This window comes from Echeneis naucrates, chromosome 18, assembly GCF_900963305.1.
Source record: "Echeneis naucrates chromosome 18, fEcheNa1.1, whole genome shotgun sequence".
Classification (NCBI taxonomy): Eukaryota; Metazoa; Chordata; class Actinopteri; order Carangiformes; family Echeneidae; genus Echeneis; species Echeneis naucrates.
The window spans coordinates 2077773-2103013 of NC_042528.1; the positions used below are offsets into that span (position 1 = coordinate 2077773).

Sequence of the window (25241 nt, forward strand, 5' to 3'; positions counted from 1 at the left end):
TCTTTTGAGCTAAAAATAAAACAGAACTTTTAGACTCAGCCTTTTTTTTTTTTTTTTTTCCTTGTATTTGAAAAATGTCAGTACCTTTTTATTTCAACGGTTTAGCTGCATAGTCTGAAATGGTATTACCTGTAAATATAACATTTATGACATAAAAAAACATAATTGTAGAAACTATTAGTTGTCTAACGGGGTTTTGAACTTTTTTTCTCCAAAGTCCTCAGATGCCGATGCCGTTGCAGCTGACTTGCAGGGATTCGTCAGGATCAATAAGTTGGACCTGATGAGGCTGATGGTTCAGATTCTTCTTCAGGGACCTGCTGTGTCCAAACGAAAACCTTCAAGATCCGGTAGTAGATAGAAATTGATTTCCTGTGTTCAGATGGAACTGGACAAAGTGGATTTGGACTCTAAGTTTCCCTTTTGAGCAACAACAGTTGCCCCATATTTGAAAACGTATTCTTGCTGTGCACATTTACGGAGAGCTGATGACCTAAACGCTGGGTTGGCTTTAATTTGTTCAGCATGAATGTCCTCTCTAACACCTTTTTCTCTATTCTTCCACTCCATTCATGATTTCCAGCAGTATGAATGTAATTTCTTTACCTAAACGGCCACAGTGGAGTTTTTCTAGTCCAGTTTTTTCTTGAGGCTGCTGCTAGTTCTAAAGTCTGATGGTTGAAATGAATAATTAGCAAAATCCAAGTGCAGTTCTGCTATAAATGTTAGTTAAGAAGCAGCAGAGGAGGCTGCTTTCTAACAGTTTTGAGAGTTTTTGGTTGTTTTTCTTCTGAAAAAAAGAAAAAGATGTTTCCAAGAGCTATCTTCTTTTAAAAAGTTTGGAGCAGCGAGCAGGCCTCCTTCAGCCACATCCTTCCTCCTGCTGGCATTTTAACTTCACACTGCGCTGAACCCAAACCCAAACGCAGACCGCTCCACTGCTGCATCAGCACCCGGACACATGAGCCCATTCCTGCTGTCTGTCATTGGATAAATTAAGATGATTTATCGGCCAGATTGGGCATGTGTGCATGCTTCCATTCCCTCCATGCCGCTCCGAGCGACAGATCCCAATAACTCAGCCTGATTAAAGAGTGCCGGGGAGATAGAGCCCGTCTGTAGATGTGCATCTAAACTGTCGCTGCCAAACTCCATATGAGCTATTGATCAGTGGAGGGCTGCCACTCGGGCTTTCACTCTTGTTGGGACTCTGCAAATTTATCCTTTTTAATCCTCATTTCTGACTCCCAGCTGTTGATGAATGAGCTGAAGAATAAACGTTTAGTTTTCTTTTGAGGCCTTCTTCTCTGCGACTTAACGTCATAAATACATTTCTGAAATCCCTGCAATGCAGTGTGCAGCTGGAGGCAGCTCTGTTTGTGGATATCTACATAGGATCAGGAGCTCAGATGAGCATCTCTCATTGTTTAAACCTGAAGTCATGAATAACAGGTTGGTCCCAAAAACAAGCCCCAAGTGGCCAAAATTAAAAATATATGAAAAGGACTGGATTCCATTATATATAACAGTGGAATGCCTTCTGGCCACTTGTGTCTCTCTACTATTTAAACATTTTCTAAAATCAAGAGACTGATAATCAGTGTGTAAATCTACATTTTAAGGTGATCCAGTCAGATTTTAAAGTTTCCCCCTTTAGCCACCTTTTGACTCATGTTTTATTCAAGGTGATTTTTTTTTACCTCATAAAAGCTTAAGAAGGAAGAAACCACGAGCTGGAAGCTGCTCCATGCTGGTTACTTTCTTTTATAGATTTATTGGTTTGATAAAGCTTTCCCCCAAATGTTTGTTGTTTCACTTGAGATGGACGGGCTCGGCCTGGAGATTCAACTGCTGCCGTGAAAGTACTGACGATTTTCACAGGTTGAGCATTCATGAGGGGGTTAAGATGTGCAAAGTGGTTTGATACATGAACCATCAAGAGCTGGCTTTACTCCCTCACATCTCATCTCCACAGATTTTCCATCACCCTGATTCTTCTATTGAACGGCAGCAAAAGCAAGACACGGCCAACTGTGTTCTTTGTGTGCGCCGCTTTCAGCATGTATGTTTGCGATTGTTAATTGTCTTGGCCTCGCTGTGTTTTTTCAGAGAGGAGAAGGGCAACCTCAGGAGAGAAAAAGAAAAGGTGGGGGGGTTGGTAGAGGAAAGACTGAATGGGAGCTGAGAAAATAGACAAGCCAAAAACAATGGCGCCTCGTGGATTTGGCTGTCGTGCTTCCAGCGTTTTTTTTTTTTTTTCTGTGTGTGTGTGTGTCTGTTTAAGAGCTGAAACAAGCAGCAGGAATATGAATGCAAAGGCTTTGGCTGCAAAGCCAGCGAGTACATCATACGAGATGCTGCCGCTTGATTCTGTTTATAAATACAACATCTTTAAAAAGTCACTAAAATACAGTTAGATGGAGAAAAGAATCCAGAGCCAGCTCGGATTTATACTTTTATTGTTGAAGAATAAAAGCTGTTGCATTGAACTCATTCAAAGACTCCACGTAGAAGTCAGTCCTTATTTTAAGTGTTTATAAAGTTTCACGCTTCCAATCTGGCCTGAACCTGAACTGCCCATCTGTCAGTTGCCGCTCGGGCCTGGTGACTTTGCTTCGCCTTCTGAGAGGATTAAGGTGGATGTGGATTCAAACAGAGTCGGTGAAGGTCCTTTAGAGCACCGGCAGCTTCCTCAGGAAGTCATTGTGCCACGTCAGCCGGTTGTTTAAAAAGCCCAGACCGGATTAAATCGATTTTTGGAGTTAAAATTGCCGGGGCAGCGAAGAGTTTTTTGGCAAACCTGAAACCAGGACAGGGAGGTTTTCTTGGCTCTTTGGCCGTCTTTGTTGATTTTGTGTGCATATTTAGTTCCTCTGAAATTAGCAGACCAGACGACCGTTTTCAAATCCAGCTGGAGGAACCAGATACTGAAATCTGAAGTCAGTAGGTCACCAATGACGTTCCCTCTTAAGGTGGATTGAGCTGATGCTTGTTTTTAGATTTCTCTGGTCATTTCTTTCAATGAAATAACACCTTCCTTCATCTCATACATGATATCAGGTCTGTTGACTCTTTCCATTCTGCCACAGTAAACTGGACATTAATCAAGTGATCTGTTATTGTCGCTCCTTTTTAGAGCCTTCCTTTCATTCCTCGCCTCTGTTGTAAGTACTTCTGAAAGGTTATTTCAGCTGTGCGGCCAAACAAATTTCTTTTGTGTATTTCTCCGTCGTCTTTGTTCGATTGTAGCCTGATCCTCAGCAAACACCTGTGTGTGTGTTTTATGTTCGTCTGCAGGAACACTTGAATCCTTCAGTCTTGTTCTGCCATGTTCCTCCGTCCTTTCAGAAACTGCTGACCATCAATATCAGCTCACGTCATATCTTCTGCAGGCTGCCCTTTAAACAGCTGCCTCATTGTGTATCTCTTTTCTCTGTCTCTTTGTGGCTGTTTTGTACTTTCTTGTGATCATTTCACATCTCTCTATGCCTTTTGTGTCTCTGTGGCCATTTTGGCAGCTTTCTCTTGGTTTGTATCCCTTTTGGGGGCAGTCTTTCTGGTCATTTTGCATCGTTTTGTGTTCTTTATGCATCTCTTTGTGGTACGTTTGTGCGTCGATCAAGTCTTTTCTCTGTTAGATTGTGACATTCAACACAAGGACAGTATTTCAGAGATCTGTCTGGCTGACAGAGTGTGTACATCAGTCCCCCCCGCCTCAACACACACAGACACACACTCCCCCTGCTCCATTGTTGTATCGAAGGCTCTCGTCCCACGAACACATTCGCCTTTTGCCACCAAATTCCAACCTGGATTCTTGTCCAGCAGCCAGCGGGGTCAGAAACATGATGCTGACCACATCATCTCACCTCATCAGACTTTATTGTGTACTCTTGTGGAGACCTTCCTGTATGAACATTTTCAGGTGAAGCCCGAGGCCGCCTTGGCCATCCATCATCAGCAACCATTAGCTTTTTTTTTTTTCTTCAACTTTTACCGCTTTAAAGAAAAGTTTGAATTAAAGAGCTTCTTTTCCTCTGCAGAGAAAGCTGAATCAGGATCAGGTCACTTACAAAGGATGGAAAACTTTTTAGGTGTGTTGCAATCAGGGGAACAAGTTGTGACGGCATTAGTTTCACTCATAGTTTTCAGAGTTTTGGATTCCGTATGAGCAACCAGCAGTACATTTTCAACTCACAGGTCTCCTGACATGTCAAAGTGTCCATCAGTTACTTTATATAAACCAAGTTCTAGTTCAGTTGAGTGAAAGTTTTTGTTTTGCTGGTAGGTTTTTTTTCTAGGTTTGTGGAATGTCTGATGTCCCCAGGATGAAAGTTCCCTTTTGTGTTTGTGTGAGTGTTTCTAAAACACAAATTTTATGGCTGTTGTATAATCCAAGTGCAAGGTGAATACAGATATTTTAATTTGAAAAGACAGATTCAGAGACACAAAACAACAACTTGGATCCTGCAACCAACTTCTTGTCCACACCGGTCTGGTGCTGGTCAGCAGTGGCTTCACCGCTGCAGCCTGATGGCAAAAGCAGTGCGACCATCGATGGAAACACTGCAGGATTCAAAACGCAGATCAGTAAAAGTGTTGTTGTTGTTTATCAGTCGGAGCACTCAGCTGAAGGACATGGAGGATAAACAGAGTGCATGATGGGTGAGAAATACTTTGTTTGTTCACAGGGCACCTTTTAAAGAGCTCTTCCGCGGTGATGAAATCCAATCCTGCGTGAGCATTGAATGCCGCTGGAAGCCCGAGTTCTGCCTCTGATGCCTGCTTTGGGTCCGCTGGCATCGAGAAAAATCACACCAATGGAAAAATGCGAGACCAACGAAGAAGGTGAGAAAGCTCCCAGGTTTATTTCACGCTCGATTCCTGAGTGAGCGTTTGTGCATTTGAAAGCGAAGAACAGATGAGTCACAGAGATGCCATTGAACACGCTGCTGAACGAAGAAGGAACCCGAAGTCCCGGATCACCACCCGAGAGAATCCTCTCACAGGTTATGTTTTTGCCAATGAGATTTATGTGCGTCTGAGTCAAGGTGAAGGCAAAAATCTAATCCCTGTTGCCCCATAAAAGTCTTTATGTGTGTGCAGCAGGGCTGCTTCATGAAATATCCTCAAACAGAGTTCATGGTTTGTGACTGAAAGAATGAGATTATAGGTGCAAGATGTGAATTCATGGTCTAAAAACAACATTACTTCTTCAATAAAGCAGAGTCAGGAGATCAGGTGGGTCTTTTAAGGTGGAAGGCTCCGACCTCCTGACCTCAAAGCCCATCCAACACCTTCAGGAGCTCATTCGACTTGTTGCTGAACTCAACGTGTTTTTAAAAAAGAACAGCCTGGTATGTCTCATGAATTTTATTTCCTGCCTCTCCTGTTATGTCCTACTCTCTCTGCTTTTCTTTCTTTCTTCTTTTTCTGAAATCTTCGCCCTTCTCATCTCAGCTCTCCATTCAGTCAGACACTCTCAGTAGTTTCTGTCACGGGCGGCTGTCGGATCTGCCAGGATTTGGACATGAAAGCCGAAGCATCAAACACTTCCTGAGTGATGAGGCCAAACGTTATCCCACCTTTTTTTCAAAGGAGTTTGACTTGAATCTAACCTGCTTGCTTGCTGATTTAAAAAAAAAAAAAAAAAAAATCCTTGTTATTTGACATTTTTCAACCATTAAACATGATTTCGTCTCCATATTGTCTTAGTTCAGACACTGAGGTCTGTCAAATAACACAAAGGATCCAAGAAAATAAAAAGAAACATTATCAACATTGTTTATTGTGATTGGTGACATCACAGATGTCAACTAGAATGACGCAAGTTGTGAATGTGTGGCAAGAATTCCTCATAATAAGAAAGCAACGGGAGGAGAGGATGTTTTCTGACCTCGCTGTGAGTTCACCTCTGTGTACTTTCCCTCTTTGTTGTCACGAACCTTTTGACTCCCTGCTGTTGTGTTTGGTTTTGTCAGAGCACGTCAGCGCGTCTCCTTTCATCCTCTCCTGACTTTCTGTGGGAAAACAGGTCTCATCCAGATCAACACCAAACATGTTATAAATAAATCGTGGTTTCTTAAAACAGGTCTCAGAACCACTGATCCGGGTCAACACCAAACATGTTATAAATAAATCACAGTTTCTTAAAACTGTTGGGTGGATTTAAGGAGGGTTGGCTCCAAAAACCGAGCTCTGCGGACTTTCTCGAACGAACCCTGAGTTTTCCTTGATCTCCTTCCCCCCCGCTGATCAAACGCAGCTTTTGGACATGGGGTGACTACTCCCCATTGACTGGATTCGTGTTAAAAGCTGATTTATTTTGAAGAGCTCTCTGTCAGTGGAGGATTTGAGGCCCCCAATTGCGTGTGCTGCTATTCTTTGATGTAACAGTTTTTTGTCACATTTTATGATTTACCTGAACAAATTCGCCCCCTCTCATGTTGGTAATACTCTTTAGATAGCGTCATTGGGACTTGGTGATGCAGAACATTATTGGGAAAGTGACTGTTTGCAGCGTTTGGCCCTCTGAGAACGATCAAACTCAAGATTGCAGTTAATGAAGGTACTTAAAATTATAAAGGGATGAGTAAATATCGTTATTGTTTTTATTTGTTTGTTTTTTTGCAGGCAAAAGATGCAGCACGAGATTGACGACACCAACATCCAAACAATTTAAAAGTGCAAGTGCATTTATCACTCTGTTACAATAACAAACATTATACACTCTTCGCTGTCGAGATCACACAGGATGCAGCACACGCAACGATGACTATCATGTGGCTCTGTTCAGCACATCTGTTGCACTCTGTTAGAAACTCACAAATCCACAAGAGATGTCAAAGGTCATGGTGTCATTTACATGACACACACATACAACTGCAGCGCCTGTCCTTAATAAGCCATTGTCATTGCGAAGCGGTCGTTGTCGCCTTCATGTGTTTATGTTGGAGGTTGAGAGTGCGGCAATCAGCCAAAGAAATGATGCAGGAAGCACCGAACACAGAAAACAACGTGCGTGAATTAGCAGAAATGTACACACTCGGAACGTGGTTGAGAAAAACAAGGCAGAGTTGTCGTCTTTGTCTAATGAGCCACAGACAAACACAGGCACTGAGTGTGATTAGATGTTATGGAGCTGCGAGGAAACCGAGCGAGGCAACTGACAACAGCCTGCTGTTGTGTTGATGCTGCCATGCTGCTTTCTGAGGGGGTATAAACCACAGATGTAGAAAACGAATTAACTTCCTGGTCCTCGACACAACGGACGATTCTGATCATGAGAAGGTCTTCATAAGTACATATAAGTAAGATAAAAGGGAGAATAGGAAGTTTGACATATATCTGTATATTTATCATGAATATATTTTCCCCTATTGTTGCAAATGTACATGCGACTCTTAAATCTTTTTAAAACAAAAACATAGCAGGGCACATGTAGTCAGACAGAAGGGCAAACCATTTAATTAAACTACTTCTAGTTGGTTTGCTGCTTCATTGCTTTCTGTTTAAATCACCTCTGTTTCCCACTTCAGCATCCTGCCTGGAGCCTTTGATTGAAACTTTCCTGGGGGGGCAGGTTCAACTGGAGGGGAGGATTCTTCAGGCTTAATAATTTCCTGCAGGGAGCGACAACCTCAGCGGCTTCACTTCACATATCAATAAAGTTTTCTCCAAAAGTTGACTCACTAAATTATTCGTGTTTGTCTTGCATGAATACTCATTAGCTCACACTTGGTGCATATACCATCAGAATTTGCATAACAGTTTGCAGTTTCAACTCTCATTCTGTCTGTAACCCAGTCAAGAAAAAAAAAAAGAAGAGGAAGACGCAAGCATTTTCCTTTAGACTTATAACTATGTGAATAAATAATTAAAAAGAATAAATAATCTTAAAGCCTTGAAAAATACTCACTTAATCTGTTAATCAGTTAAGAACAGCATGGTTGATATACTATCAGAAACTTTCAGCTTGCTGTTCTGTAAAGTCACTTACAAACCCAAAAGGGTTGAATGCTTTTTGGGCTTGTTTTGCTCCATGTATGAACCCGCTCCTGATTCTCTCCCATCTCTACAATAAAGCGACAACTTTCCCCTTTCCAGGAAGTGTCTGTCCTCAACCCTGTTTCATTGGGTAAAACAAAAAAACTCATCAGCTTTCTCATCAGTGAGGCTTAAGGACATCAGCTGAAGATAACTCCATAAATATCAATCGGTGCAGATCACTTTGGTGAATGAATCGGTTTTCATCAACTGGTTGGTTAAAAACCAGAAAGAAGTAATCATGAAATTACACTCATGTTCAAAGACCTAATGAGGTGGCCAGTATTCCCTCCTAACAGATAAAGTATGTGTTTACTGTCGATTTACACGTTTAAATTAAATTTTATTTCAAAATTAATTTCAGAAATGTATTTTTTTCCCCAAATTTCTGGTTGCTCGTGTCTCTCGCGAGATTTGGGTGAGGCGAGACGAAGCCGAGCAGCTACATAAACTGTTCGCTTGTTAGCTGCTGGAGAGTTTATGTCTGTTAAATTGCCTAATGAAGAGTTTGCCATCGATTAATGGGTGTATCACAACCATCAGAAGGTAAATAATCTTTCTGTGTGTCATTTCTGTGTATTATTTATGACGCTTCGTCGCGATGTAGTGTGTAATGTGAGACGCTGTTAGCGGTTAGCCGTTAGCCATTAGCATGTTAACGATATTAGCATATGCTAACCTGCAGTTGTAACTTTTGTGGTTGTGTGTTCATCAGTGTGTGTTTTAATGTCTTACACTTCGTTGAGTCTCGACATGAGTTTTAATATGAGTTCAAAAACTCTCATGCATATTTATATTTTACAACACTGATTGAATAGATAAAGTTGAGTAAATCTTAATCTATATTTAAATTGCTATGAAGACAAATTCTTTAATGCCTGATAATGAAATTAATGTTTGGGCACATTAAAATTCCTAAATTAAACATTCAAAACCATCCACTCATCTAATTTAGTGAAAATATCACAGATCGGATTTAGATGGAATATCCACATGAATATAATTTGTATTCAGTCTTATCTCCTTTCAGACTAAGACAAATTCCACACACGTTGGCCGGCTCGTCTTTTGTTCTGCAGCTAAATTGAAAGCAGCCCTCTGGGAAGTTTCTAAGCCCCGCTGATGTAGGTCTGTTGTATAATGAAGATAATCACATTTCTGGCCAAATGACCTGCATGGTGTCAAACTATTTGAGCTGCACTGTGGTGAAACGGGTACTAATTTGATGGAAGAGGAGAAAAGATAAAGTGGAGCCAAGAAACGGGATTAAGGAGGCGGAGAACGAGTGGAAAATAGAATGAGAGGGGAGGAAAATGAGTGAAGGGAACCAAAGTTGATAGGTAGATCAAAAGAAAATGAGGTTGTAAATTTGTAATGTAATAGATTAATTTCTTGGGGAAGAATGAAGTGGAAAAATGGAAGGTATTGATAATGTTAGGAATGAAATTTGTGATAAAATGGGATATATTTTAAGCGAACCAGATACATGAGCAGATTAAAGGTGGAAGACCATGAATGGAGGGTTTTAGGGTTTTATTTTCTGTTGTTTCCTGTTTTATTTTGCGCTGCTCAGACCTTCTCTGTCTGTTGGTCCCTACTTCCTCTTCCTGTCTGTGATTTTTGTGTCTTCTGAAGCGTTTCAGGATGTTCCTGGTGAGTTTTAGATGTCAGCTCTTTGGCTTTGTCTTCAGGCTTTTTTTTTTTTTTTTTGGCCAGCTGCCTTTTTATTGTATAAGCAGGTTTTCTCCCATTTATTCTTGTTGTACTTTGACTTTTCTCTCCTTTTGTTTCCACTCTCCACATCACCTCATGAAAAACCAGATCAGTATGTCACCCACTCAAAGGGAACAACGCATACACATGTTGTTGCTGCAATTGTGGTTTTGTCAACATGATGAACGCAACAATTTCTTGTGAGGCAGGAAAAGGTCTCCTACTGTTAAGTTTTGTGTGACTTTTTATGAAATTGGATGCTGTATCCTTTTGCTCGATCGACCACTGAGCCATCAGTCACTCAGGAGAGAGCTGGAGAGGAAGCCTTTGCTTTTTCTGCTTTCAGTGAGCTGTGTGTTTTTTCTTTTTTTTCCAGCAATAACAACATGATTATTTAACACGATGATTTAAAATTCCCAAAGGGTTTGAGGGCTGAGTCAGTTTTACATGCGTTCATTATTCATCTCCCTGCGAACACCGCTGCAGGAAGATTCAGGTTTCTGTTTGTTTTTTTGTTTTTTTTGTGGAGTCTCTTGAGTGTTTATTGATGAAATCTGTTATTTTTTGAATGAAACTCCTGAACAGTGAACTCATGCCTTGGTGTTAATTGGTAGTAGGCTGTATAATAATTAAATTTGATCTCTTTTCAGTTGATATATTTGTAGTTTTACAGACAAAATACTAAAACCTGGATCAGACTGATCCATGAACAGAAACTCAGGCCCAACTGGCTGTTATTTACCCTTTAATGCCGACAGCAGCACCCATGATTCCATTTGCATATTTATTTTTCAATGGTGTATATTAAAAATAAAATAAATAAGATAACTCTTTTTGCATAGAAAACCCATTCAAAGTGCCCCAGAGTGCTGTTTCCTTCAAATAATGCAGAAATCCTGTATAAAGCATGCCCAGCAAAACCATAAGTATCCAGACCACAGTGCTTCCTGTTTTGGAATAGATGCCATAACGTACGAGCATGAACTATTTTGAAGGATGTAGAAAAATATGTGTGAACAAAATTGAAACGATTTTAATTGTTTTATGGTTTATTGCGCTCTTTAGCAATTTATTGGGCACAAGCCTATACATAGTATTACAAATTTAAAATAATTTAAATACAGATTTAATGGTTTTATTAATGTATGGCACATTAAATTGCTTCAAAAATGGCTCTACAGCATGTAAAAATTTAAAAGCAGCGGACTTGTTCAATGGTAAGTGAGTGAGCGGGCTTGGAGCCAAACATCACTGCCGTCCTTTCAATACACCGCAGAGGCTGCCGTTAAAAAGTTCTGTGAACGGACAGGAGGAAACCTAACAGAGTAAACGCACAAAGAGACTGTGTGTGTGTGTGTGGGGGGGGGGACTCTCATTCTGAATATATGAGTGCTGTCTGCTCAAAGTTTTTCACCTCGCTCATCCTGCTGACAATATGCATCCATATGATTTATAACCATCAGCAATGAAACCGTGGTGGATTCAGTGGATTTAGTTGGGTGCCTGTCTGAGTTTGTCTACATGAAAGGCAATTATTGCTGCTGAACTGGACAATGGTCAGTTCAGACATATAAACCTGATGTTGGAAAGTGAAAGATGAAAGCAATTTACTCCTGTGCCTCTAAAGCTCACTAGATCTGTCCTCCTTTCACACACATACACACACATGCTTCAAAGTCAACAAATGCTGACTTCAGTGATATTTTTGTGTTTTTGTTGTGGGCCTCGAGCAAAAGACAGAGAGAAGAACTCAGGCAATGAAACAAAAGAAGGGGAAGCAAAGACGCAGGAATGTTTGGTCACATTTACTCAGCACAAAGGCAACCATACAGATGTGAACACGCGCACACAGTGCAAGTTCTTCCTGTGCTGCTGCTGCTGACACTGATGTTGACATTGTGTTGCTCTGACACCAGATCTTAGTGCGACTGCTGCCAAATGTCTCCCATCGCTGGTGTCACAATGCTTTGAATGTTATTAAGTTGGGGGTTATTTCCTGGTGGCATTTTCTGGGCCAAAACTTAAATCCAATTCTTTTGCTCAGTTGTCGAACTGTTTCCATTTTGAAGTTGTTGCCCTCTAGGTTTTCTGAAACTGCAAGGAGCCAAATCCGTAGGAGAAGGTGGATTGGACATGCTCTGTTACTCTGTGCTGATTATCAGGTGAGTCACAGTAATGCATCACCTGTTTTATTGTCTGTTTTCCTCTAAATGGAAACCTCATTTAAGAAATGAACATCATCTTGGATTGTAGAAGACGTAGACTGTAAACTCATCAGGAAAACATTTACTGCTGTAGTAAACTAGGAACATTTTTCAATAGACTTCATTACAGTTGGACCAGTGGAGTGTCCTCCAGATGGTCATCTGATTTAAAGCTCTCCAGCATTGGCTTCACTTTTCAGACCTGGACGACCTGGAAGTCCACTTTTATAGACAATCAGTTTTTTTTTTTTTTTTTCTCTCGAGTGAGATAACAAACAACAAAATGAGGCTGGCAGATGGAAGCAACCCCCGACCAATCCAACCAGGAACGAGCCTCCCGAGCGCCAGGATGGAAAGGTCTTCCTCCGTCTGTGGGGAGGACACAGTGACCAGCTGCCTCCGTCCAACCAGGAATCTGAAAACACCAGTGAGACACAAACCTGGGGAAACGCCATGAGCCACTGGATGGATCAATAACATTTAAATATCTCCTTGGAGCCGACATGCTGAACGTACAAAAAACATGACGCCATATGTAACTCATTCCTCCAGGATTATGTGAACATGTTGATTGATTTGAGGCTAAAATGTGTTCCTGACTCTTTGTTTCAGGGTTGTGTAACCGTGACGAGGCGAAGAGGTTCAACACAAACAGTCTAGCAAACAGCATCTGATCATAACTCTCCCGTGAGTCATGACACACACTGCACTGAGACAACTTCAGCAGTCACTGCTCTTGGTTATGGCCTGTTTTAAATGTCTGGAAAATACTTTTCAGTTTAATCCGGATCAGACATGTTGAGGGAAAAAAACAAGTACTTTGGAGTCCCATGTTTAAATTTATTGGGTACATTTTTTTTTGGGTGATCTTCATGTTTATTCTCTGGGAGCTACATAGTGGAAAAAAAAATCCAAAACCACAAATCTCTCCACTGGGGCTAAAGTCATAAAACATCATCACATTGGGAGAATAGCAATGAGCCCATTTCCATCACCTCGGGCTGTGAGTGAGTTCGTTTTCCAACCAGTCATCCTGAACATATTGGATAGTGTGTGCGTATTTGTGTGTTCATATTTTATCTATGGTGTCCTGTTGGGGACAATGTGAACAGTCATGTTCAAGTGAGAATGTGAGAAAATTAAAATTGAAAGTGGGATGAGATGAAAAATAAGCCCTGTTTGATCCAATTTGGTTTCATTTCAGGGGACTTTGTTTACCCTGAGGGACGTCTAAGTACGATGTAATACACAGCATGTGAACAACACACAGACACACCCAGAAGTGGAGAGCAAAGTTGAAAGCAACCAATTGTTGAAAATTAACACCTGTTGAGCATGTAACCGTGTTTTTAAGCTTTATTTGAATATAAAGAAGCACTGATTATCAAAAAAAAAAAAGAAATCAACTTTGTATTAAAAAGGTCCACTGAGTCATTTAATCAGATTTAAATTTAAAAAAGGTTAATGTCAACAAATTACCCATGTGAATTGTTATAAGTTTTAATTGCTGTATTAACATCATTAATAGCGAACAGAAAATTAGAGGAATATGGTTCCACATTATCTTAAAGCAGCGAGCCCATACAGCGATAGGACGAGGACGCAGAAGGAAGTGAACTGAGCGACCACATTCACGCCACCGCTAAATATGCTGTCGTCTTCCGTGGGGAAGATGAAGCCCGGGGTTGTGACGGGATGTCGGGTTGAGCAGGTAAAGTTGGCGTCTCTGTCCGGGCCGGTAGAGCTGTAGGAAACAAAGGTTGGTGGGTTGCTGCCAGTGACATTGGTGATCCAGTCCTGGTACCGAGACACGCGGGTGTAAACTCCAGGGAGTTCAGGCTCGGCGCAGCCTAAGCCAAAACTCACAACTCCACTCTGGATCCACTGAAAGCGGTCTTTGGTCATCAGTGGGCCTCCTGAATCACCCTGTGGGTAGAAAGGAGGCGTAACTGTGGAGCTTTTGGCCTCACAGTGGATTTGTCAAAATACAACAGAAACAATAGAGCTCTCTGCAGGACACGACTGCAAACTACACTAAAAGGTCGGATTAGTTACTCATATTCACATTTTTCTTTTGATTAAAATTTTCTAGAACAGACAAAGACATGCTAACGTCGTGTGCGTGACTTACAGCTCAATTCTAAAACATTGCACATGTTAAAGCTTTTTATTTTAGGTTTTTTTTTTTTTAACAACAAACCCTCAAAATGTAAAATAAATGTAAACGCAGCATAATAAATACACTAAAACTTGACTCACCTGACAAGAATCTTTACCTCCTTCTTTCAACCCAGCACAGATCATGTTCTCTGTGATGGCGAACCCGTTGTAGCATTGGCACTTCTTGTTTCCCACTATTGGTATGTTAACCTCTCTGAGGTTTTCCACTGTGGTGAAATCTTGGAGAAATTTTAATAGATTCAAATTAATGTGCATTTATATATATTTACAAATGTACAAATTATATGATGCAATCACAAGGTTTCTCTTGGACTGCACTATTTGAGAACTTACTTTCACTTCCAAGATTACCCCAACCGATGACCCAGCTGCTGGTGCCGGTGTGGAAGGTGCTGCCTTCTGCGGCGAGGCATATCGGCTGTATGTAAGTAGTGAAGTTCACAGGCTGCGACAGCTTCAGGAGACAGATGTCGTTGTCATTTGAATACTCGTCGTACCAAGGATGGCAGGCAACCTCAGCAACAGTGCGTGACACTTCCTCGTCGCCGAAAACTGACTGGTTATGGCGGCCCAGATGGACAGATATGCTGCTCCCATTCCTTGAAAACAGAAACTTTTGTTGGAGCTTCAGTATCGGGTGTTGAGAGAAAGCAAAATGTTAACTGAATACCACTTCACTAAGTTTTTAGTTGCACGCTCAGATTTTGCATGAAATTCAACAGCTTTATTGTTATTATATGAAGATATAAATCGGCCCTTAAAATAATTCATCTTAGAAATGTTTTTTGTGTTTTCCTTTTTTTATTATGAAATGATTGTCTTATACATGATAAAGCCGCAGGTGTGTCACAGGTGGAATGTGAACGGAGGAGATGCCGGTTCTGCAAAGGAGCACGAAATCTTAAGTCATGGTGATGTGTGAGTTTGTGTGGGATGGATTTGGTAAAGCACCTTTTAAAAGATGTTTTTGCTGGATTCATTTTGTTTTGTATGAATGTAATCCAGAGTGACACTAACTGTACCTGTAACTTACCTGGTTTTTAGTTCAGCATGGCACGAGTGAACAGTTAAATGTCACTTTAACAGTATCTCCTCACCCTAAAATGCAGTGCGCCGCCGTCAGCACCCACTGGTTGCTGATCAGGGTGCCCCCACAGAAGGACCCGCTCCCTGAGTCCAAACTGGCTTGCCAGGGCCAACTTCCTGCAATCGCTTCTTGACCTCCCACAATTCTGGTGTTCAAAAGAGCGATGCCACAACCTTACATAAGAGGAGACGGCAACAGGTACTTTTATCCCATTTCCACAAAAGTGCCTTTTGAATTGAAAGAATGACCTTTGTAACTATACAAACAGTACAATGACATTTGGAAACAAGCCATTGCCTTTACATCCAATATGTCAGAAAGTGGCCTCGACAAGCTTTGTACTTACAAACTCTTCACATAATAATCATTCATTTCTTTAATGCAGGGAACAAAAGCTGAAACTTTTAGAGCCTTTTAATGTTGAACTTGTATGCTTACCAAGGCTATTTGATACCCAACCTGAAAATGAACAAAGAGAGAAATATTTACAGGAAACCCGGATGGATAATTGCATTTCTGTACACAAAGTACTTAGTCAGATCATGTCAAGGTGAAACTATGGCCTCCTTTCTTGTTGGCAGAAATCTTGGCATCTGTTTTGGTAAAACCACAGCTTGTGTAAATAATTTCCTTTATCACTGATGGAATTCTGTTCATATTATTACAAAATCTGAACCAGAGCCAAAGTCACGTTATGGCAAGTCACATCTCATCCAGATACAACCCTGCCAAATATTTTACCGCCTAAAATTTTATTTTATATATATATATATATATATATATATATATATATATATATATATATATATATAAGAACTCATAGCTGCAACTTCATGTGATCATGCAGCACATTAGAAGCATGCTTAATCTTAAAGGTCAAAATTAGAGAAAATGTGCAAAAAAAAAAAAAAAAACCTGAAAATTTCAAACAATATTTATTTGTAATTTATTGTAATCTAATAATACCAAAATTATTGCTCTCTTCTTTTAAAATGCAAAAATAAATTTGATATTATTATAAAACTTTGCAAAACCAGCTTTGATATGAAACAAATTAACTAACAAAAAAAAAAAACTAACAAAAAATAAAAAATAAAAGAAGATGAAAACTGACCTTGGAGTAGGAGAGCGATGAGCACAGTTAATCCACAGAGAATCTGTTGGAGAGCCATTTTTTTTTTTTTTTTTTAATGCTTCCTCCACTTTCGTCCCCCACATTAAATATGATGATCCTCACATTTAGGTCCACCCACAATGACGCACCTTCTGCCACCACTTTGACCCTTGAGCTCAAAGCTTTCAAAAGAATGCATCCAGTCAAACATGCTTTTCTTGATACTTGTGTTTATTCACCTTTGTCATTTATCCAGGCCAATGCTTGGCTACGGCACGCAAGGAAGACAGATGTACCTGAAATTCTGGAACACCATTAATAAGCCCATCAGTACAAGTTGTAAAAATTAAAAAAACCTAAAATATCTTAATTGCTTCAAACCCAAGAAAATAGAAAAAAATATATATTTTAGTTCAATTTTATTTCTACTTTTGTAAACATCAATTTTAATTTTCAGAAAGAATTAACCACAAATGACTCAAAACCTCATTTATCTGCTCCTGAAGTTGTCACCATCAACAGTGATTTTTATCTTAAACATATTTATCAGATATAACAGTATCTTGTTTCCCAATTCAGGCCAGAATCACAGGTGACCATCTTGGAAGTGCTTACTTTTCAATGATATAGTAATTTGGAAGCTGCCTGAGTTCGAGGTGACTCATGTTTCCTCCGAGTGAGAAATAAAAGCTATGATCCAGGGAGCGCAGAAACATGACAACAGCTTTTTCCATTCCTTCTTTGTTTTCAATCGCTCTCTTTTTTTCCAAATTAATTTGTTTATTTTTTTCATTATTAGCCGTGCTCGCTACGTGATTAACAGAAACCCATTTTGTAGGACCAAACAGCAGTAAAGTGTTTAAAGCTGTGCAGCGTGTGCAGACTCGGTAAAGAGCAGCACGTTATCTGTGCAGGTTTATGGAGTGTGTCCGGTGTAGATGGCGGCCATTACGTTGAATTCTTACACTGAGAAAGCTCACAATTGAGAGAAGCGGGACACCGCTGTCATGAATTAAATGTCAGATGGATCTTGGCCTGAAGTAATTTAATCTACACTTCAAGACAAGTTGCAGTTTTGTGACATTTCACATATCAGTGTACAGCATGTAGTGTAGCTTTAGCATTTGAACATAGCTTGTGTCGTCGTCTTGTGTTGCTGGTGTTATGGGGACACACTATTCATACATTATGGGCACTTTACTTTCTTCTGTGGACAAAGAATAAAAATTATTTAATTTAATAATTTAACTAACTGAATTATAAGGTAAGGAGTTCGGGTCTCTAGGACAGGAATATAATGTTGACAACACAACTGTGGGTGTATGGATCTGTTTGCTGATTGATATCTTTGTGAGATTCTTGAGAACTTTTGGTATTCACTGACGGCGGTGACCAGCATTAGTGTGAGCAGAGACATACTGTCAGGATTGATCAAACAGGTGTGTCAGGTGTATAAAACACCCTATTACCTATTTTGTACTTTGCTTGTCAAGTGTCACCTTCCAGCCAGGATAACAGGTTAATGATGTCACTTGCTGTGTTTGCCAGCCTTAAGTAACCTTTGAGAATCAGCCAAAGATAAAAAAAGTCCTCGTATTGTTGTGAAATATTTCCATTGTACTTATCGCAGGCATGGAATTCTAGATGAGAGGATGCGACAGGATGGCAACATATTTGTCCTGCTGTGACTGGAGAGCAGCGTGACAGGAGGGATTACTGATGTTAACAGATTTGTTTTTGGTATTCTGCGACACCAGATTAACTCCAAATTCAGTTTCAGAATTAGAAATGCTGCATAAAGATGATGCTGACTTTTAGGACTTGATTTCCTGCTCACAAAACCGCAAAAATATTCGGCACACCTTCTGACATATTTCTCAGGGGTTTGTTTAGTGACATGTGAATGCAGCTCTTTAAAGAACACAGATACATTTCAAACACATTTGTTTTGCTCATACTTGAGTGTCTGTGGTGGAATAAAGCTGAATTGATAAATCTCCCAGCCAAACTATTCAGTAATCTTACATAACACCAGTGTGTTGCACAATCACAAATAGTTTTATATTGTTATTATTTTAGGATTTGGCCAACTTTCAATACAATGGTAATCTTTACCTTCACTACTAACTGACCAAAAGTCATTGCAAAAATGGTCTACAGTAATCATCAACTCATTAGTTGGGTACAAATTTATTTTATAGTCATAAATTACATCTTTTTTTTTTTGTTACGTCAAAACTATAGACACAGTTTGAAGTTAAAAAGCTTTGATTTTGACACAACATGCTCTCCCACCTCATGAATATAATTTAATCTAACTTTTCTTAACAGATTTATAACCCATAAAAATAATTTGACCAAATACCTTAAAGTCTTGTGCAATTGAACATGATTAAGTTTCAATGTTCATGATTGTGTGAATTTAATGTCCTAAATATTAACTATTTGGTAAATACAATAATATTTTTGACTGTGATATCGTGTGAAATATATCAAATTGATGCACTGTCATGACATTTTATATAAGAGTTCATGTTGTGATAACTTTACTGACAGTGAGGGTTAAAAATCCTGCCAAACTGGTTTTCCAGTGTGCATGCCGTTTTTGTTTTTATTGTCAATGGAACAATAGATTCCTTATTGCTGTAGATGTTACTGATACACTGAGAAAATAAATTCTCATCCAGCCTAAATAATCCAACTTCAGAACTGCTTGAGAAGACAAAGGCACATATAAATATAACCTTCAACCACCTCAAGCTCCAATTTTGTTTAAAATAGTCTCGGTGAAACTTCTCTGCTTTCAAGAAGCAGTGACACATCATCACACCTGGCTTTTTTTTTTTTTTGCCTCGATTCTGCGGTGCTTTTTACTTCCACAGCCATTACAACGGAGAATACAAAGCTGCAGCCGCGAGCTCATTTATCTCAGCTTGGACAATCGATATATCGACAAGCCCCTTACTGGTGCGAGCAGCAGCCCTACTGATAATCCCTGCGCTAACACTCGTATTCAGTGTGCAGTGTTGACACTGAAGTGTGTGAATGGGAGCGAAAAGAAGGGAAATCGAAGAGACGTGTTTGTCTCCCCTCCCGATTGGTCTTTTTTTTTTTTTTTGTGACTACGAAAATTTATCAAATCAAGAACTGAGAGGCAAAGCTTGAGATTTTGACACTGCTGTGCTTTTAAAATGGTTCCACCTCACAGATTGCTTCCAGGCCGGCAAGGAAACACTATCGTTTACATCCCCCACCTGGAAAACAGCAAACAGCTCAAATGTCTGTTTGCATTAACGTTCCCCGTTCACTGACTGAAGGTGTTTCACTCTGTTATGACATGTCAAAGCCCGACCATGTGGCTGAAGAAAAGGAGGCTTTCCTGTTTCCCATCAACAGTCAAAGACGCTTTGAACCATCAGCATGAGCCGTGTAAATTCATTTCCCAAGATCTGAGTCTATAGAAACCTAAACCATGGCAGCTGCAAACCACAAAACATGTTATTTCCAAACAAAAGCTTGCCCGACACACATGCCCGACTGAAAAGCTGGTGGGAGATATTTCTGGATCAATTTGTCGTGGCCTTTCGAGGCGAAATGCAATCAGATTAGCAGCTAACAAGCTATTTCATGCTGATTAGAAAGTACAAACAGGAAGCGTTTGCCTTCACGCTGCCTGTACACTCTCAGCCTCGTGAGGGGGACATTTACATAAAGAGAAATGGAGAAATGGGTGGGTACAATTGTAGAATTAGTCTTGGAGCTGCAAGTTGGCGAATTTGAGTAAAAAGTTGTTGAACATGACGAGGAAATGATGCGTTGATGTGACAAGAGGGTTGCATAACACGGTTGTCCTCCACGTTTGGCTTTTATTCATGTTTTTATTACTTATTCATGTCTGCATGTCCCCGAGGGCAGATGACCCGTGTGTGTGTGTGTGTGAGTGTGTGTGTGTGTGTGTGTGTGCGCGCAACACGCAAGGAAATGTGAGCGTGTGTCCTGATGGCATGTCGCAGGAACAACTTCTAAGCTAAACAAAATAAGAGCATGTAAAGGAAAAACTCAAATATGTGTGTTTATATTGGAAACCGGAGCAATCACTATCAATTGTAACTTTCTCTCCCCCCCCCCCCCCCCCCCCAGTGAAAAAATGGTTTTAATGGGAGGGGGGCCATTTGGATGGCAGCCTCACTCAAGTCTGTTCACCACTAATTAATCATTTTCAAAATAAATCTTTAAGACTGCGCTGCCTGCCACCAACAAATTACCCACACAGGGGATGCAGCAATACAGGATGATTGAGAGTTTGTGTTAGTGTCGCTGTCTCTCCCTATTTCGTCCGTCTCCCGCCCACGTCTCCACAGGCCTGAGCTGCGAACACACTCTTCACACATTTAAAAAATTGGAAGCACGTTCAGGTTTAATAGGAAAACTCCAAACCCAAAAGTGTTTTTTAGTTCGCTCCCGTGTGGGATGCTAGATGAAAATGGAATTGGCTGGCGTCCGTGAGGTAAGGCTTTAATAACTTTTGATTACTTTAGAAGGCGAAAAAACACGAGCTGGAAGCAGAAGTTTTTTTCCACTACCATCTATGAATATGCCTCTGTTTAACTGGAGGCCAACACAGCGTAAAATTTTTCTCTGCGTAAATGTAATAGTTTGGAGCACAGTGGGAATACAGAAGAGAGAAGGAGATCATACTGCTGGAGTGAAACTATGCTGCATTGGGCCAGCCACAAAAAGGACTGTATCTAATCCAACCAATTGAAATTGACAGATGCACCTTTTTTCTTCTTGAGGAGGATTCTGTAATGTTTCCGAGCTGCAGTAACGGAAGTGACAGACCTGCTTCAGTTTTGTCTAACTAACATGGAGACCTGGTGTGGAAACTCACGGTCGGATCAACTTTGACTGCTGCTGATGAAAGCAGCGAGGATGATGGATTAAAAATTGTCTCTGTCTGACCTTGCTGTCTTTGCTGGCAGCGTAATTTTACAACTCCAAAATTGTCTTTGTGTTTTGTGCAACTAAGCAACAATCTGTTTCCTGTATTTTCTACAGACTGTGTAAAAGTGGATGCAGGTTCCAGCGCTGTAAAGTGAAGCCTTGAACCTGAACTTCATCTAACGACCATCAGAGGGTGAGTCCAATAGTCAGATTGTGTTGAAATCTATGGGGAAATGACCCTAGCTTGCACCTGATTTACTACCTTTAGTATATATGCCTTCAACGCAACATGATGTTAATTTTTAAACGGAAAAAAAGAATTATGGAGATTATATTTGTTAAAACTCTTCTAATCCCTTTTTAAAACATCAGCATGGACTCACTTTTCTGGCTGACAGGAAATAAGGAACCTTTGACTTTTTTGTAAAAATTTCCACTCTTTTAAAAACAACTTGCTGTACTTGTCCAAATGAAGTAATGGTGTCATTTCTTTTTTTCTGAGGACTTGAACATCCAGTCCAGTATTTTCTCGCACCTCTTGAGAGAACATTTATTAAATTGGAGAATCAAACTGATAGTTCAGCCTCTGAAGTACCTGCAGGGAGATTTAGGGCTGGTTAAAATGATGAGAATGACATTGTAGAGCTCACTAACGCTCAGCCTTGCACAGCCCAATTTCTCGGTAGGTATCAGTGAACGGCTGAAAGCACTGATTGCCCTGATTTCACTTTCACTCAGGTTTTAATCAGGATGCTCACTCTGCTATTTGATTGAAGAGATTTTCAGATTTAAAAACCTTTATCTGAAAGGAAAGACAAGTACAGAGTGGATGTATTGTATTTTTTTTCCCCCATCATCTGTTCAGGTTGTCATGTGTCCTGATAAATTTGTGTCTCATGAGATTCTTGCTGATTTGATGGGAGTTGACAGTACAAGAAGGGAAGGAAGCAAACAGGGTGACATCAAACTGTTAGCCCAAACTTCTTCAAGTGCCCGAGTCCACATCCAGAAATATTTCAGAAAGTTGCAGCTGTGTTGCTTTTGTGACTGACTTGCTGATTTGTCGTCAATAAGGTTGCTTCATCTTCATCCATTTGTGTCCTCAGGATTTTGTTGTTTTTTTTTTCAGTTTCTATTTTTTTCACTCAGGTTTGGATCCATTCATTCATACGGTTTGTGTGTCTGTGTCTGTGTGTGTGTGTTGAAATCCATCAGATCAAATCTATTTTACAATCCATCATCCCTGCATTAATCTGGTGTTGAGGTTCAAGATTAATCTGGTGTTGAGGTGGTTGTCATCCCCTGTTTAAATAAAACACACACACACCCTGCCTGGATGTCAGAAAAATACCTGGAGGATTCAAACTTCACACACAAGCCTACGCACACGCTGAGTCATTATACAACATTATGCAGGAGGAGGACCATGCACACACAAACACAGACACACACACACACACACAAGTCTGTGCAGTGCAGGAAATTCAAAATGAATATTGTATTAGCCCACATCACACACACACACAGAGCTATCCTCTCATGACCTCTACAGTCAACCCAACAGCACAGCATTGTTTGCAAGTCCTATTTGTGTGTGTTTGTGTGTTGCATGTTTGTCAAAATCCCCTGACCTCTGATCCGCTTATCTCTTAATAACTCACAGCAGTTGTATGAACATGAGCGCGTATGTACAAAAAGTCATTTTCAGCTCTTGTCGTTATTTTCCTTCTGGAAATTCCCCCAGATTCCTTATTCCTGCTGGAATTTGATGGAAACTTCTAAATAGACGTGAACACAACAGAACCACTGATGATGTTAGTAAAATTGGTGCCTTTCCCCAAAGTGACGTGGAGCCAAGAGCTCGATCAGACCATTAGAAATCAGCAGAAAGCTCCGGCTGCAGCAGCAGAGAGAATCTGAATTGTCTGTGAAAGACAATCAGAGAATCATAACTACCCCTGAGGCTGGCGAGGAGTACGGCTGTGAATTCTGGGACATCATTTGTTACTTTTCTGCAGATGCCACGCTGACAGAGAGCAAACAAACAAACAAAAACAAAAAAAAAGTAGTCATTTAATTTTTCTCTTTGTAGAAGCAATGAATAAAATCAACAAGGGCCTTTTATTGTTGTGGAGAAACGATGTCACTCATCAGAATAATTTCAAACATAAAGAATGAATACAAATGCGGCATAATTACACATCTCTGCTGATTTAAATTCTGCTCGGCTTCACCATCATTATCATTGTCGTTGTTGTCATCTCCAAAATGTTAGTTCTTGTTTCTTTGTTAATTTGTTGCGCAACTAAAACAAAAAGTCTTGACGGCAAACAGGTCAACAAATTTACAAACACTGTGAAAGCTGAAACCTGGAAAATATTTTGAACTACATTTAAGGAACGACGGAGGTTGATGATTTATTAGATATTATGATTGACTGACTCGTTTACTGCTAGTTGCAGTTCATCTCCTGTTTATGGTTATTGTCTGATAGTTAAAACTGCCGTCGTGGCTGTGCTCCCTGTAGCTCCGCCCAGGCCGGTCCTGAACACACCTGGTGCATGATGGGTTTAAAGGTCTGGGGCCAGCATGAGATGGGGGCGGAGGCTTCAGGCTGTGGCGGTTTTGGGTGGGCTCTGATTTCATTTATGCTCCCTGTGGTGTGAATTCGGGGCCCAGGCTAAGACGTTTCTGGGCTCTTAACAGGTCCAGCGGTGTCGTCTCATGAAAAATACATAAATTGTAAAGAGCTCTTTTTAAGTTCAAAAGCCTCCAACTGGTGTTGCCCGGTGTGCATTTCTAAGAAAAGTGCAGCAAAACGTGCTGACGTGACTGTAAATGTTTATCTGGAAGCTTTAGCAGTGATGTTGGAGGCTCCTTCTGCCTCGCCACCATGCCGTTTATCCTGCGAGTCGAGTTTATCTCGAGCACATATGCCCAAGATTTTCTGCAAAGCCAGAAAATATGAACACAACGTTGGACTGTGAATACGACGACAAAAGATTTTTAAAGTGTTTTTAAGCCATTGTGGGCGATTAGGTGGAACTTAATGCTGCTGACTTTTGAACACTCTGGTTTGGCCGTTGTTTGTGATGGTTGCTGATTCCTGATTGTCAGCACAATGTAGAAAATGTGATGTTCCCTGCAACTTTATGAATGAAACTCAAAGATGGAATCTAATGCACAAGTACAGTCATGTTCTTCACCCTGTCAGGCTGGGTTGCTTTCTTTTTCTTTTGTGCGTTTTATTTTGTACTCGTAGGTTGATCTGTGTTGCAGTCGGATCAGATTTTGACATTCTATTTACTCATATACACAAAACACAATTAATGTAACACAAACCTGACACATGCAAGCTGACTATAAACATGAGAAAAGTACTTAGACAGTAAGCTTTAATCTGCAACAGCTGTGTTTCACCTGGGATGTGTCTTTATAAATGTATACTACGTTTTTGTGTGCGTCTTGTTGAAAGGCAAAAAGGAGAGAAGTAGTAATTTCACAGCTGACAAATGGCACACAAATTTCAGAGCTGTGTGTGTGTGTGTGTCGGACATTCATATCATCATATTTTATTCTGACATTCGAAGATTTCGCCCATCTGCTGCAGAACAATGCCAGGTGGGGAGAGTGTGTGTGTCAATATCTCTCTGCACCATTGTGTGTGTTTGCTGTGCTGCCTCCGTATTAAAGACGCTAATGAGCCAACATGCGCCACGTCGGTTTTGTTTTCACCAACACATTGGGGTCTTCAGGCGGGATTTCCTGGAAGCAGCACCAACTAATGACACACAGACAGTTATGTGCTTCTTTTTCAGAAAAGTGAAAAGAAAAGCTCAAAGATTCAGTGAGGTCGCTGATATAAAGTGTCACTTCAGCAAAAGTAGATGTCGGGAAATGTCTGATTTTGTCAGTACAAGCGGTTTCCTGGTAATGTAAGTCGTAACGCATC

General features: G+C 40.4%; 2 protein-coding genes across 6 annotated transcripts in view; one reads left to right on the forward strand and one right to left on the reverse strand.

Annotated features, from left to right (window-relative positions):
• Positions 1 to 12789: 12789 nt before the first annotated feature.
• LOC115059115 (trypsin-3-like) lies at positions 12790 to 16475 on the reverse strand. Its single transcript, XM_029526712.1, has 6 exons — positions 16346 to 16475; positions 15670 to 15690; positions 15242 to 15404; positions 14478 to 14743; positions 14223 to 14362; positions 12790 to 13889 (listed from the first exon to the last, which is right to left on the reverse strand). Exons 1-6 carry the CDS (start codon positions 16401 to 16403, stop codon positions 13524 to 13526), a joined length of 1014 nt encoding a protein of 337 aa, XP_029382572.1. The 5' UTR covers positions 16404 to 16475; the 3' UTR covers positions 12790 to 13523.
• A 3086-nt stretch (positions 16476 to 19561) lies between these two features.
• The window catches only part of htr2cl1 (5-hydroxytryptamine (serotonin) receptor 2C, G protein-coupled-like 1), a 122644-nt gene continuing 116964 nt past the window's right edge, over positions 19562 to 25241 (forward strand). For 4 of the 5 annotated variants that reach the window (XM_029526754.1, XM_029526757.1, XM_029526756.1 and 1 more), the window contains exons 1-2: positions 19562 to 19774; positions 21404 to 21482. The gene's annotated coding sequence lies outside the window, so the exon portion shown is untranslated. Of the gene's footprint in view, positions 19775 to 20492; positions 21483 to 25241 lie in introns of those variants that run through there. The other variant, XM_029526755.1, reaches the window with a different exon arrangement.